At 37.1% G+C, this 16,347-nt stretch overlaps 1 protein-coding gene and 1 non-coding gene across 2 annotated transcripts; one reads left to right on the top strand and one right to left on the bottom strand.

Annotated features, from left to right (window-relative positions):
* Positions 1 to 8,355: 8,355 nt before the first annotated feature.
* Positions 8,356 to 13,003, bottom strand: LOC122057646. Its single transcript, XM_042619828.1, has 9 exons — positions 12,803 to 13,003; positions 12,512 to 12,712; positions 12,269 to 12,425; positions 11,980 to 12,050; positions 11,729 to 11,777; positions 11,580 to 11,641; positions 11,374 to 11,489; positions 10,397 to 10,499; positions 8,356 to 8,643 (listed from the first exon to the last, which is right to left on the bottom strand). The coding sequence occupies exons 1-9, from the start codon at positions 12,915 to 12,917 to the stop codon at positions 8,549 to 8,551; spliced, it is 969 nt and encodes a 322-aa protein (XP_042475762.1). The 5' UTR covers positions 12,918 to 13,003; the 3' UTR covers positions 8,356 to 8,548.
* Positions 13,004 to 13,094: 91 nt separating this feature from the next.
* TRNAR-CCU lies at positions 13,095 to 13,167 on the top strand. Its single transcript has one exon. It is a non-coding gene; the product is annotated as a tRNA-Arg (tRNA).
* The last annotated feature ends 3,180 nt before the right edge of the window (positions 13,168 to 16,347 follow it).

Genomic DNA, 16,347 nt, shown 5'->3' on the forward strand with positions numbered 1-16,347 from the left:
CGGGTTGGGACCATTGGGAATTTGAAGTTGGAATTCTTTTAAGGTTTTGGAAGCACTTTTGGTGACTTTGAATCATGGGTGATGGGTGATTTGGAATTCAACCCCTGCTTGCTTGGTGATATCATTCGGAGTTGTGCTTGTGCTCATTGAGGTGAGTAGAATGTACTTGGGTTGTTTTCCCGTGATGTTATTTATATATTAATGAGTGATTTCCAGTTATATTTGAGAACAATAGCTTTGGTGTTACAATTAAATGATATTTTCTTATATAAATTTTGTGATAGAAGTGAATTGTGAATTAGTGAATATTATTTAAATGTGTGTAATGAATAATGATGTGTGGGTTACTCACTTAGCGGGAGAAGGAATGGGTGTATCAAACAGTGTGGGAACTCACTTAGCGGGTAAAGGAAGTGTGAGCGTAATCCGTGAGTATTGTTTTATGGCGTACATCACTTAGCAGGGGTAGGAGTGAGGGGAGGAGGAGTGAGATTCCACATGGTGAAGGTCATGAGATGGTATGAAGTGGACGTGTGGAAGTGTGAAGTAATTCAAAGTGTGAACTAAAGGATGTGTGGATGATTTCTTGTATGTTGATGGTTATATATTGTGAATGTTACATATGTTGTGTGTCTTTGGGTTGAATAACTTAAATGCATTTTACTCACTGAGCTGAGGTAGCTCACCCCCTCTTAACTTTTCATTGCAAAGCTTTCACCATAGGAAGGTGGAGAGATTGATATTTGAGGAGAGAATGAAGACCAGTCATCTTTTTGTTTTTATTTTAGACTCGTGATGTAAATAAATGCTTATGTGATTTCAAGTATTACGTGCAAGTTTTTGGAAAATGCCATTAGAGGTTGAACATTATGTATATTGTAAATATTTGGGACCATGAACTGGTATGGATGTATATAATGTAAATCTTTATTTTGAGATGTATAAATTGCTTCCATATATGATGTGTTTATTTACTGTTTATATTTAGATCTTATGATCTCCGACCATGAGGGTTGCTCCATTCCCTTATCTCGAGGCACTGCATGTGGTTGGGTTAGATCGAACAATTTTGCCTCGTAAGATTTTAATACTTTTTTTATTCTTTTACCCCCCAAAACCCTCGTAACACCAACCCGGTATTGATATAATCTGATACTAATTCCTAAAACTATGATTGCTTAAGCATACCCAGTTCAAAGTTCAAACCAATAAAGTAAATTGCCAAACCTGGATAGGCGTTTTCAATTTATCCTAAGAGAGATTATGAATGAGATTTGCAATCTAACTAGAGTTGTAACACTTGCAATCTAACTAGAGTCGAAGACTTGAGTTGATTCACTTTGTAATGCAAGCTTCTTATCTCTATTGGAAAGATGCGTTTGGTTTTCTTAGCTCTGTCATCAAGAAGATTGAAGCCCTTATGAGTGATTTTCTTTGGAAATGAAGTGATAACAATAAATTCTTATATACTATTAGTTTGTCTGCTAAAATCCGATGGTGATTTTGGCTTCAGAATGGTGAAAAAAGTGAATTAGGCTGGTCTCTTAAAGCTTCTATGGAAGCTTGCTGAGAAGAAAGAGAGTATAAGGGTAAAGTGGATACATTCTATGTATCTCAAGGAGAACTCCATCTGGACTATTGTTTGTACCTCAAATGCTTCTTGAACTCGGAGAAAGGTCCTTAAGATTAGATCTCAAGTTCAGGATGCAATTATTAATTTAATTGATGATGGCTCATTTCCTCGATATACATTGACAATTGACATCAATCTGATGCTCTCTCTGTTAGTAACGTGGCCATGTGGTCTTATTCTAATCCCTATAGATCAGGTCAAGGAGACCTAAACAGGATGGAGATTTTTGGAGGAAGGGCAATTCCACATTGTTGAATTGAGCTATCATAGTCTCCAAAAATGGCTCTATCAACTCCTATATATATTCTAGAGTATTGGAGTTGGAAAGTTATCCAAAAACACACGTATGCAGAGTCCTAAATCACCCAATATCAGAAACTCAACATTAGCTGCTATTATCTCTCTGCTTTCTCTATGATTTCTGGATAGGAAAACGTCTTGGGGGTAATTTGTGTTCATCTTCGGCAGCAGCTCGTCACTTCGATAGCATCTCATCACGCAAGTAGAGGCTCGTCACTCTACATTTGGTGAGCAAATAAAAAATGATGCTAGGTTTGTTACGGTGGCTTTGGTTTCTTCAATCAAATCTAGAATCTTGTGGGGTCCTGGTCCATCTGTTTCAAATGTTCTTTTCGAAGTCTAGAATCAATTAGAAGTCTCTCGCACGCAAGGAGATGCTGCTGCTGGATGTCACGGTTCTGGGGTGCCATGATCCTTCTCTCTGGAGCAATCGAGGGCACTGACTGACTGCATCAATCATTGCTCGTATGGTATTCCTAGAAGTCTTGTAGATAGTGGAGATGCTATCTCGTGGGTTCCTCCTCTTCTAAGATTTAGGTCATAAGACAACCCTGTACTTTGGTGGAGGATTGTGTGGTTTAAGCACCATATTCCCATACATAGTTTCATCAATTGGCATACTTTGACTTGCCTCCTCCCTACTTAGGCTTTCCTCATAGAAATATTAGCATTCCAAATTGTTGTCTCCGCTAGAATGCCACTGAAGATATTGGTCATTTCTTCTTTAGGTGATCTTTTGCCTTCAGCGTTTGGAAAAATGGTGCTTTTAAAATATTGCCTTTCTCATTGTCCTTTGACTCCTTTCGAATGTGAATAAAAGCCGGTCCTTAGGAATTCAAGAGCATGTCTACCTAGGATTTCATTATAGAATGTGCAGTGGTGGACCTCTTCTTCCCATTCTCTCAGTCAAATTTGAAATGCTATTAATTTTAAGATTAAGACAAGAGTCAATCAATCATCTCCAAGTAGTAGACATTAACATGACTATGACTCATCACATTGTGTTTTTTATTGGGTCTTAAAATTCAACTCCTTCCTCTATTTGCTCTTTAATTTTGGGGCCATCTCCCTCAACTTCCTTGTTTTCTTCTTATATATGTTGTTTTGGTGGAGGTCTTCCTTCCCCTTGTCCTTGTATAACTCTTCTTAGTTCTTCCTTTTAATATATTTTCTAAGGAAAACACTAGGTATGCCAGTTGTATACTCAAATCTGTGTCTATCTCTCTTTTTCTCCCCTTAGAAAAGTCTCCCATGCCCCTCCCATCCTAGCCCTCCTATTAATTGAGCCGCTAGCTCTAGGAAAGTCGATGGCATACCCAACCTCCTCCCTATTTTCTATTCACACCAAAAAAAAAAAAAAAAAAAATGTTGTCATATCTACAATGTATGAACTATCAAATAATTTACTCAACAAAGTCTTGAATAATGGCAAACAGGGTTGAAAATGCATGCTTGCTATACCCTTTAAAAGACGTGGACTAATAATGAGCGTAGAGGAGTCTATAAGGGAAGGATTTAAGTCACATTAACAAGATGGTATCAATATCAATAATAATATAAATCAGACGATATAAGCTATATTAGATGAATTTGTGCTTAAAAAAGACATGTAAGAATAGCATACACATGAGCTATGAGCATGTAATGCTAGCAGTTATATATATATATATATATATATATATGCTCTGTGTACAAATAAAGGACCACTTTTGGATGGAGCGCAACATCCGTAGATGGTCATCCAACTCCCGCTCTACGGACAGGATTTGGACAGCCTTCTTTAATGTTTCCTCCAAAATCCAATCCCTTCATACCCGTCCCGTCCCGTCCCGTCCCATCCCATCCCATCCCATCCCTTCCCGTCCCATCCCAAACTCCCTTCGGAGCAGACATATCATTGACTCTTGGAACCTTCCGATTGACACCATCCCCCATACTTGAAGTCCCATCTCATCCCACTGCCTGCCCTTTGCCCCCGGTTACTGTTTCCCCCTCCCCTGGTTGTTGTTTTCCCCTTTTCTCTTTTTGGCTATTGGCGGTTTTAGTTTTTTGATACTATAATGTTTTGTTCCCCCTGGGGTTGGTTTCTCCTTGTTGGCTTAAGCCTCCCCCCTCATTTACTTTGTATTTTCTTTTCTACTTTGGTAATAAACTTATTTATTCAGAAAAAAAAAAATAAAAAATAAAAAAATAAAAAAAATAAAATATGTACCTATGTATATGTATGTATATTAAAAATATATACATGTATATACCCATTGGTGCTGGTACACACCTAGACACAACAGGTGGAAAGACCATGCTGACCCTACGCTGAATTTGCTCTTGCACACCCTCCTATTGCTCACGCGTTGCTGTGTACTTGTGCCAACAGGGTAGCTCTCTCTTATGTAAACACTCTCGCCAGAAAAAAATGGCTTTTTGCTAGTAAGAATCTAGTAAAAAGGTTGTAGACACCTTTGCTACAAACACCTTTTTGCTAGCAAAAAGTGCCACCGCCCCTATATTTAGTTGGCAACAAGGAGTTTTCTCATCGATAAAATCCCTTAGTTTGGCTATATATAGCCTAGTCAGAATAGATAAAAATATATCAGAAAAATCTAAGAAATTCCATGAAAATTCCTAGAAGAGAAAAGAGTGAGAAGGTTCTGTAGAAATCATCCTAATAAAAGGAAAAATCTATGAAGAGCCGAATCTTACTAGAATATCAAAGGAGCGCCCAAATGATGTATGATTAGCCACTAAGCCCTATTTTGACCCAAATAGGTTTATTCTATCCTTATTTGTTTAAAGAGAAATTTATCACGCCACTCCTTGGAGAATGCTATTATTATAAGAACACCCCCTCTGTTTCACCAAATTAGACTCAGGCCCTTTACCGTTAGTCACTGTTAAGTGAAGACTTAAAATGACCGTTATACCTTCTTCAGATTGCACCGCCTCTCAAAACCCTACATCTATCAAAGAGGATAGCCATCAGCCTCATCTTCACCATTCTACAAACCAAACTGATAACCTCCTCAAGGAGAGAGAATTTCCTGAGATTGGCGTCTCTGAAACTAAGGGGATGGGATTCATCGAATGAGCTTCTAGGACAGCCAACAATTTGTAATACACAGCAAGCTTGTCTTGCAATGCCGCGCAAAAGGCTTGCCTGACTGTTCCAACATCAGTAGGGAAACTATCCATGCTCTCTGAGATATAACTTTTAACGTTTCTAAACAACCCACCCAACTCACAGAGCTTCCAAACCATAATTCTGGTGGCTCTCAGCACTTTAATCGAATCCGGAAGCACATAGGCGTCAATACTCCTACCAAACTTCACATACTTGCCATTAATACCTTGTCAAGCATACAAGACATCTCTAACCAGAGCACCCTCAGAGACCTCGCTCTCTTCATTCAAAAAATAAGCAATCTGGGAGAAAAGCGAGGAATTACCTCAAACTCTTATCTATATAAGTTGTGGATGGGAAAACTTTAAAGAGGATTGCAAGTCTTTGTTGTCTACTAAGGCATGGCATTTGGAAAAAGCATATGGTTTCAATTTCTTTCCAAGCATTAATAGCATCGATATCTTGACAGTGGAGCAGGGGTCAGCCTCAAGAAAAAGAAAATGGGAATGACAAAGAAGAAGAAGAAATCACTTCAAGATACCTAAGATATAAACTGGAAAGACCATGGAAGCCATCATTTTCGGATGAAAATGTACTTTGCTTATTCTAGACTTATCATGTACCCACCCCCCCCCCCAAAAAAAAAAAAAAAAAGAGAAATGAAAAATGGAAAAGCCCTTTGAGGTTGTTTTCTTGTTCCTTAAGAAGGATGACAGAATGCATGGAATTGAATATCCAGGTTACAAGATTGAGATGATTATGTTCACTAAATTGTCAGGATCCTTGAATACCAGCAAAATGCCACCACTCGAACCCATATCGGGGGCTTTTGGTTCCCAGAGCCGCCATCGTCTTCTAACAACACAGGGAGACCGCTGGAGACGGTGGAAGAGAGAAAAGTAGAGGAGGGAACCCTAGAATTGGATTTCTTCGCATCGTTCTTCGGAGATGTCTTTAAGAAGGTAAAGGATGACCAACTTATTCTGGATGCTTCCGGGGCCGGACTTGGAGGAGAACTTGGTATAGAGATCGGCGAAGATTAGGGCATCAGAGGACTCACCTTGTTATCCGCCCTGTGAACAATTGAAGAAATCGATTCAATCTATAGAAACAAAGATGAATACCAAAATCCTATCCGCACGAATTAACGCAACAAAGAATCGAACATAAAAGGTATCGATCGATTCCGATCCCCAAGAAAAGGAGGTTGGGCTCCAACCCTCTCCAACTCTGGGACTATCCACTACTGCTGCTCTTCACAGAGAGTGATCGCCGGTGCTTTGAATGTGAAGCTAAAGATTTGGAGATGGGTACTAATTACATGGGTATTTTAGGTACTTCACATTTAGCAAAGGTGTTTTGGTATCTTAAAAAAAATATGGTAGCTGACATCAGCATATAAGGTATATTCCTTAACAGTGGCTAAAAGTAGGGGGTCTGAGTATAATTTGGTGAAACAGAGGAGGTGGTCTTATAATTGTGGCATTCTCCAGGGGGCGGCATGGTAAATTTCCCTTGTTTAAATTACTCTACTTCGATAATCGTAAGTAGATTTTACTAGGACTAGGTTATCCTACCCTAATCTAGGGCTCCATTATCAGACCTCGCCTTTTCATGCTATTTATGCAAATTCTCTCCATGCCTCTATGATGTGATATTTCTAAAGTAAATTGGATTTCACGCCATTATAAATTTATAATACTGGATTTATCAAAAATATTATTTTCCAATATATATACATATTTTCCAAAAGAGCTTTATTACTGCGTCTTTAATTTTTTTTCCGCAAAAATTTACTTTTATGCCGTTGTAATGACAAATTTTTCCAATATTACCCTCTGATATGTCATTATGTTGCCGAAAATATTTCTAAAAAATGAATTTCAAAATAAATGCATATATATTGCCTACAATGGTTCCCCATCCCCTTTGCATGTCCAAATACCCATGCAGACCTACAAGTGGATTTGAACCCTAGTGAAGGTATATAGGCAAATTGGGCAACTTTATGCCCTAGTTCGATCTTAAAAACATAAATATACTATAGTCCCCCTATATAAGCATTCATCATGCTTCCTCCTCTATTTATTGTTCACAATATCTATCTATAATTTATATTATAAGATCATGTATGCTTATAATTTACATCATATTACATTTACAACTTTTATATACATATCTGATGGTCATTAGATTTTAAGGGTAAACGACACTGGAGACTCAACTTGTTTTGGCTCTTATTGTCCTTTGACTGCGAATAGTTGTAATGTAGTTAAACATGCTTCGCCCTAGTCAGTGGTGAATCTTTTTTGGTGAGCCAAACTCTGTGATTCAATGTCCACTTCGAGAAATAGTGTACGAGGATGGCTGTTCAATGAACCTAGTTATGTAATAGTCTAGTGAAAAGGTAGTGTTGAAACTATTTATCACCTGTGCATTGTGGTCTGATGACATTTGAGTGATCTTTTCTATGGGAATGTTTTGAGGTAGTATGAACATGCAAAAACTTAACCCAAGGGGATAGCACAGTTGGTAAGCAACGAACTTGGTAGGAACTATAAACTCGGACGTCTTAAGTTCGACTCCCACTAGGCACACCTTGGGCCACTCACATGAGGGTGTTTAGTGCTCTTCACTATTTTCAATAAAAGTTTGCCCCGGGTGGTGAATGCGGAGTTCAAAGCTGAAAACCAAAATGAAATCTTCTTATATAATACTCCTATGGTTTTGTTTGGTAAAATTTGCCACAGGGTAGTTCAGATAAGACTCATAACTACTCACATGTTAAGTTTCAATCCAAATAAAAGTGAATAAACAATAAAATAAAACTCTAAAAAGGCAAGACAAAAAAATGCCAATACATAAGAGAAATATGTTTGATTTGTCTAGTTTGATATCTGATCAATAAAGGTCATTCCCCCAATATCCAACAAGTAAGAATTACCACATCAATCTTCCTTGTGACACAAACAAGTGATTCCGTTTGGAGCAGCCAGCCAAATAAACATTTCCTTTATTTTAAGTGCTTTATTTATTGCCCTGTCTTAGCCAACCACATGTTGAAATTGTCCATGTAACTAGGAAAAAATGCAGTCTTATGAATAATTAACCAAAAAATGGAATAAGAAACAACCATCTGTTGTAGTCTAAACTCAAGATGGTTAGGATACTTGGTTAGGATACTCTGCTGTCACCCAAGATGCCTAGGTTCGTGGCAATTAAGATCATTTTACAGTTTTGGGTTTTTTTTTAGAGAGAGAGAGAGAGAGAGGCGCTACCAGTTTCTGTAACAGGACATAAGGTATTGTTGAACCAAAACCATTGTCATTACCAGATTCAATCATTTCAAATAATGGCATATGGTAAGAGAATAAACATAACTACCTTTTAAGGGTGGAGTAAATGTACTTGAATTAACTGCAGGAATGGCATCCTCTGCCATCTCAGTACAAACTTTTCCTCCTGTTCCAGCTACAAGTCTTACATATATATATCATCTACAATACACGATACAAAATTGAATCACCTATAGGTTCAACAACTAAGCAGTTCATCCGTAAGAGCAGCAACAGGTATGATCTCCCTTTGGGCCCTGCAACAACATTACATTAGCAGCAGTAGCAGCACTCCAATGTCAAAATCAATAAACTACAATGGACTCGGACTCGGACTCGGCAATTATTCTGGTCAAATAGGCTGTGACAGGTTACATTTACCGCTGCTGATCAAGGTCTCACAGTACCACAGATTTAAATCGGGATCATATACATTTAAGCGTGGAACTGTTTATCTAGACTGGAATCCCAATCAAATGAAATCTGATCCACATTGACCCTCATGGCAAGCTACAAATACGATGTTGGAGTTTGGACCTATAGTGAATTGATCCACTGCAAGCAAAAGCTTCAAATCTATGGCTACATGTAATTTTATGGTTAAATCATTTTAGAAAATCCTGTCTTTTAGGTCTTAGCATTCTTTAGAGTATCATGGACTCATAAGTACAGTTCCCCTTGTGGGGCTTAGGTTGGGTTGGATTGACGACAAATTGGACACACAGGCTCTTGGGGTGCCTCAGGAATTACAATTTGGCCTGCCCAAGTTCAAGTTCAAGTTCCTTCACACCCATGACAGAATCTTAGTTCAATCTGACCGCTAATCCTGTTCATAGGTGCCCTTACTAACGTAACTAATATACTTAGGATCCATTTCAAGAGCCTGTTGCACATGGTTATGCATGGAATGCCACAAAGAAATGTTGTGTCATGTCAAAGTGCTGATACTTCAACCACTGATTAGATCACTTGGTATGTGAGATACACATGTTAGTAACATTTTGGTTCAGTTTCTTTCTATGCATGGAACTGTCACAATTTTCTCTCCTTGCCTTGATAAAATTTGAGTTAGGTTTTCAACTATTTCCTAGAAATACAACTCTAGGGGGCAACATGGTGAACAACAACGATAGTGATGAAGCATAGTTTTTAAGGCGCTGATGCGGTCTAGAGATGGTAAGGCAGTGCTCCGCCTTATGTGAAGTGGCGCCTTATTGGTTCTTTTTTTTTTTTTAACAAATTTTAAAATTACTTGATGAAGATTCTAAATGTATATTTTTTATTGGTAGGTGTATGGTTTTGTTAACACTTGAGATGTATGGGATCAACTTTACTCCATCAAAAATAACTAAAACAAACAAAACAAAAACACGATTCACAAACAGGGTTTGGATTTTGTCAAGGGTTTTAAGAAAGGGCTTTGAGAATGAATCAAGGAACAAGGAAGAACCATTGATCCAGGCCACCATTTTTCTCCGGTAGCGGTGAGCTTCATTCTTCTTTGACGGAAGTAGAAATATAGTGGATGACCTTAGGACTTAGGCACTCATTTTGGCATCATAGAGGTAAGTACAATAAATACTTGTATTTTTTATGTCTTCTTTTCTTTATATTTATAATTTTGTTTCATAATTATGTATTTATATTATATGTTAATATGTTATGATGATTAATGATTGATGATTGATGATTGATGATTGATGATTGATGATTGATGATTGATGATTGATGAAGATGAACTTAGTTTATTCACTTTATTGATTTGTTTTCATTGGTATGAATATGAACCTTTAATATTTATTTAACATATGAGTAATAGGATTCAACTAGGATTTGAGCCAAATAGATTGGTTTTATAAAAAAATTACACAGGAACGCTTTAGTCGATAAGGCGACGCTTTATGCCCGCCTTATCGCTAAGGCGCTCTGAAAAACCCTCAAACGCCTCCGTCTCCTTACCGCCTTAAAAACTATGTGATGAAGAGAAGAATAAATGTATGAGAAACCTACCCAACCAGGATGTAAGCTTGTCTTGGTATAATAAGTTGCGCTCCTCGGAATTCTCCTGTTTGCTCAAGGTTGAGTTGATTTTCTCAACTGCGGCTTGTAGATCCTACGAAAATTGATGTTCGATTGTTTAAGAGCTTAAAACAAGTGAAGAAATAGAGCCCCAAGAAGGCAACACAAAATTTCAAAGTAAATTTTCTTAAAGTAAATGAGGCATGAAATATAACAGTCAAGTTGCAATTTCAGCATTTGAAACATAAGGCTCAAAGCAAATACACATTTCACTATTGAATCAAGGAAATCCAATGCAATTGCATCTGTATCACTTCAAACTAAAGATTTCTTCCTCCGTACAACTAGAATCTGTTCAAGCAGAGACCAACCATAGCATCCCAACAGTAACATACCAGTAAGAAAATACAATTTTAGCCATCAAACCAAAGTTCTAGAAGAAGTGGAAGTTTGGAATTTCATTCCGCAAACCAAATTTTAAATTTTCCAAAAGTTTTAATTTACATCCAAAATCTGAATGGAATTCATTATTATTTTGATAAAAGAGAATAAATATGTCACAAAAATTTGAATCAAATAAAACAGAAAATAAGATTTTGGGGGAGGGGGAAATTTTGGAACCAAATATATCTTCTTTCTCCATTTTGACAAAAAAAATACCTACCTAAAAATACTGTTTTTTTAATCTAAAACCATGCAACTAAACAGATTTTGGAACTTTGATGCTAAAGAATCTGGAAGTAAGAATTTCTGATCTTTGAGTTAGTGATTTAAGAGTTTCAAGCTTGCAATAAATATTCCAGAGATGCAAAAGTCGAGAATCAACATTTTGCGATCTATAATTTGTGAGAATCTGATTTAGATACATTCCCTAATTTCCATGTAATGTGGTTTCATTTCCATGGAGTGTCTTTTCTTTGCAAGCTAACAAAAAACAGAACAAACAAAGGACAACAGATTATTCATACCTCCCATGATGCTAGACTTTTAATATAGGAAGGAAGATTCTCATAGTCATCCTTTGATATCTTTATTTGAGTATAAGTAGCACCTCCGAGTGATTTAGTGTCATCTTCCTCATGCCCTACATTTCATAACAGACAGTAACATATATGACCAGCACGGGATCTGTAACTGCTGAATTAAGAGACTGTCACAATAACTGCATGCCTACCTAATATGTCTTTGGCATACTGACACGACCCTTTTGTTTCATGTGGCGCACCAGAAAGGTTACTGCAAAAAATGGATGAACATTCAAGTGAAATCAAATGATAGGGAAAAATCAAAATCATTAACCAGGAAAAACCTTCTGAAACTTACTTCATTGGATTTTGCATAGACATCTTTTGGATTTCATTCTTATCATTAGCTGTAATGACAGGGAAAGGAAAATGAGGCAAGCATGAGTAGTGAAACATTTATATATTGAGCAAAACAAGGTTGTGCAATTGTATCTCATCCATAGCTCAATTTGTTTTTTTCTATATTGCAACCATAACATCATTGCATCAATGAATTGTAAGCCACCAAAAGAGCTACTAAGAAGCAGTTGAGAGAGAGAGTTTACCAACCTTCAGATGCTAGAGTGGCCAGACAGACATCCGAAAGGCCAAGCTTCTGTAAACTTAAAGATTCCTCAAATCTTACAAATGTCAAGAAAGACATAAGGTCACTTTGTTTTATAAAATGATGATGTGAGATCAGTTCATGGTGAAATTAAACTAAACATGTCTCGAGATCTCTTTTGTAATTGAGGAAACAAATTCTAAAGCAAATGAGGGGGGAGACCTTTATCCCTCTTGTGTATGAAGCATGTCAAGTACACAGGGGGGAAAACAAAGATTAGAGCGAAAAGGATACAGAGGGTCATCTTCAAGCCTCTTCATAATAGAACCCGCAGAAGAAAATTCTCCACGAGAGACAGAGGGTAGTTCCAATCCATCCTGCAGCTTCTGTAATTTAGAGTCTAAACCAAAAGGTGTCCCTGAATCTTCATCTTCATCATCAACCTCGACAACTAAGGGAGATATAATTAGGGTTTTGGGTGATGGGATTCAGAGATTAAACAGAAAAAGAGAAAAACTAAACATATGGGTAGAGTACCAGGGACATATCCAAAGCTCTTAAGACGATCTTCAAGTTGAATGAGATCGTTCTGATTCTTCTTGTAAACTTCATTGCAGTGACCTAAGAGCTCTTCGAACGATACAGTGCCAAATGCCATTGAATCAAGCATGTTGAGATCACTGCTCGCAGTCGAAACTCGGCGGTTGAGGGATTGTATGAAGGTCGAAGATGCCGAATCTGAAATCATGATAACGTCTTTCAGTATCGGAAGCCATGGGGACAGAAAAAACACTTTCTTAAGAAATGCAATTGCATTTAATTGATTACCTAAAGGGATGGATCGCCTTTCGGTGGATTCCTTAAGAGCATCGCAGTTAATTTGAATGTGTTTGCAGAAGGAGGACAAAGATTTGCAGAAAACTGAGAGAGAGTCCTCCGCCATTACTGATGCAATTTGCTCTGCTTATGTTTTCTCGCCCATCCGGATCTTTTCTTCTACTCCTCTTCCGCTGTTCGAAGTTTTGCCGCTCTTTTGATCGATTTTACATGATTTTGAAACGTCACCAAGAAGTAGTATTTATAATATTACATTATTATTTTGAAAATCTTGATATTAATCGCGCCTGTAGCTCAGTGGATAGAGCGTCTGTTTCCTAAGCAGAAAGTCGTAGGTTCGACCCCTACCTGGCGCGAAAATTGTTGTTTTATTTTTTTAAAAAACTATCAGTCGATACATGCCTACATGTCCGCCGCTTCTCTCAACTCTTTCTCAGTCGATACTATGCCTATATGTTTTGACATTTTTGCCCTTAATTCCTACTCTTCAACATACAACTCCGCCACTTCTCTCAACTTTTTCTTAGCCTGCTTTTCCAGCTTAGGTCGATTAGACTGATTTTGTTCTCATTGAAGTACAACAATTGCATAGAAACACAAAAAACCAATAAGAAAAACAATAAAGAAATTATAGACAGAAAAGAGTAAAGGCTATGTTTGGTAATCAAGAAAAGAAAAAGAAAGTATAAAAGACATACTAAGATAAAAACTATAATTACCCAATGATTTTTTTTTTGTCTCTTTCTTTAAATTCAAATTTTTTTCGAATTTTTTCTTCTCTTTTCTTTTCTTTTCTTGTTTCCAAACAGAGCCTTAGGCTGTGTTTGGGCAAGGCTCTGTTTGGGAGCCAAGAGAAGAAAAGAAAATAAATGAAAAGAAAAATGAATCTAGAAAAGAGAAGAAAAAAAAAATTATAAGAAAAAAAAAAGTATGTATGTTTAGCTACCCTTAGAAGAAAAGAAAAGAAGAGTTTTTGTATTTTCTTGTGTTTTTGAAAGAATTTTTTTTTTTTTTTTTTTTTTTTTTTTGACAGTAAAAGAACACCTCACCATTCATAAGGTGAATATTGAAATTCAAAAAAGAATATTCTCTTAGTCCAAAATATGCCAAGCACAATGTGAATTTCTTAAACCAAGAAAAAAGTACAATTTTAGTATTTTTTTTCTTTTCTTCTCTTGACTACCAAACACAACCTTAGGGAAAAGGTTTCTATGAGGGAGTGTAGCTAGCTCATGCACCTAGATACAGGTGAGGAAAATTGACTAGCCCACCCTCATGAAATGGACAATTGACTAGACCACCCTCCATGAAATGGAAAATGACATTTCTATATATGCTTCGGCCCCTCTTTGGTATCATTTTCCTTTTTTATTTTTGTTGACAAAAAGAGTTTTGACTGCATTTGATATCATTTATGGAGCTTATTTCTATTTTAAAAAAATTGATAAAACACAAAAGTCAAAAAGAGATCAAGAGTCATTTATATGTTTTGGCCAAAATTGATTTTCAATTATTTTTGCGCTGATTTTAATGAGCACGTGCTTAAAGTCCTAATATGGAAGGGTTAAGTAGTCATTTTTTTTTTTTTTTTTTTTTGTAATTAGAAATCGAAGCCCTTTGCCCCCTCTTCTTCAGTCTAAAGTGGAGAAAAAGAGTTATAAGGAAGATGGGTAAACTAATAACATTTTAATTTGCGTGGTTATCCACAAACTGCAACACAGCCTCATAGGGTGGGCAGTAGGCTTACTGAATGGTCATGATAAGCAGTTACTAATAACAGATTATTTAATGATAGGAAACCCTTCTGAAGGAAGCGCCAGGGCCCTTTTGTTTGGAGCAGAATCTACCATAGGGTGTCAAGTATGTAACTCTCACAGATATATGGACTAACTCAGAGATACTTCAGAAGCTCATTTTTTATTTAGGGAATCTTTGTGGCCCTCAAGTGTGGTGCCAGTTCTTTTGAAAGTGTATAAAACTCTAGCTAATGTAGGCTAGCTCCCAACACTGAACAAGTATCGTTCTTTGCTTCCAGTAGAAGCAACCTTGGCAAACGATAGGTACACCACTGCCCTTTTTTATCACACAATTTTGGCAAACGGTAGTATTACCGCTGCCCCCTTTGTACAACCTTAATCTTAATCTTAATCTTTTTCTGTTTATATCAAAAGGAAAAAAAAAAAAGATGTGTGAAGGGAATCTCTTCACCCATTTCTTCTCACAAAAAACCATTTTTATCAAGTAATTGCCAAACCATTTTTATGTTTTGATAAAAAAACGATTTTCATTAATGAGTTTTGTTAGATAGGTAAAAAGAAAAAAGAAAATGATATTAAAGAGAGCCTTCCCCGTGCACTCCCATTAGCTCTCACACACGCACATGCATAGGAACCACACTTCCCGAGAGTTTAATGGACGAAATTACCGGATTTGTATAGGAGTGTCTTGCTTGCTTGCACTCGAAACACGGCAGTCCGCTATTCACAGTACGTTTCACAAGGGAAGATCTATGGATCTCTTGCCATCTCGCAAACCCAGTATTTCATATTTTCACCAAGATTGTTAGGAGATGGTGAAAGGTTGAGGACCTGTTTTGACTACTCTCATATTGGTAGTTTCTCTTACCTATGTACTTCCTTGGAGACCCTTGTCTCTTCTTCCTTTAGAACTTCATCTCAAGTATCTTTGCCTCTTACCGAAAACAGTCTTCTACTTCCAGCAAGATCAGAAACCATCATTATCCTTTCTCGAAACACAGAACTTCCCCTTTGGTGTATCTTCATCAGTCTGTAACAATCCTCCTTTTCAGCCAAGTGCTTCTGATTTCCAAGCTTTTTCTCCTTAATCAAAGGATTTCTACTTCAGCAAATCACACAGCACCATTAACAGCTCTTGCTATCTCATAAACATACACCAAGGGAATGAGAGGAGAATGAAAAGGGGGAGGCTTTTTTTTTGGTGGAAAAGAACACAGGGATTTGATATTCCTATTTCTCATCAAGTAGATTGGCACTGTTTCCCACTGAATGGGGGAAGGAGTGAGACTCTACATGATGAAGGTCATGAAATGGTATGAAGTGGAAATGTGGAAGTGTGAAGTGATTCCGAATGTGAACTTAATGAGGTGTGGATATTTCTTGTATGCTCATGGTTGTATATTGTGAATGCTACCATGTTGTGTGTGTTCAGGTTGAATAAGTGAAATTTACTCACTGAACTGTGATAGCTCACAGCATGGTTAACTTTTCTTTGCAGTCTCTTGACCATCGGAAGGTGGTGAGACCCATATCTAAGGAGGGTGTGAAAGACCAGTCATCTTTTTGTTTTTATTTTGTACTTGTGATGTAAATACTTTTGTGAATTCAAGTAAGGTTGAACAATGTATATATTGTAAATATTTGGTAATTTTGAGATGTATATTATGCTTCTGCATATGTTGTGTTTAGTAGTTAATATTTGTATCCTTCTATCTCCGCCTGTGACGGCTGCTTCATTTCCACTAATACATATCAATATCGATATCAATTTCAAAAAAA

Source organism: Macadamia integrifolia, chromosome 12, assembly GCF_013358625.1.
Source record: "Macadamia integrifolia cultivar HAES 741 chromosome 12, SCU_Mint_v3, whole genome shotgun sequence".
In the NCBI taxonomy this organism is placed as follows: domain Eukaryota; kingdom Viridiplantae; phylum Streptophyta; class Magnoliopsida; order Proteales; family Proteaceae; genus Macadamia; species Macadamia integrifolia.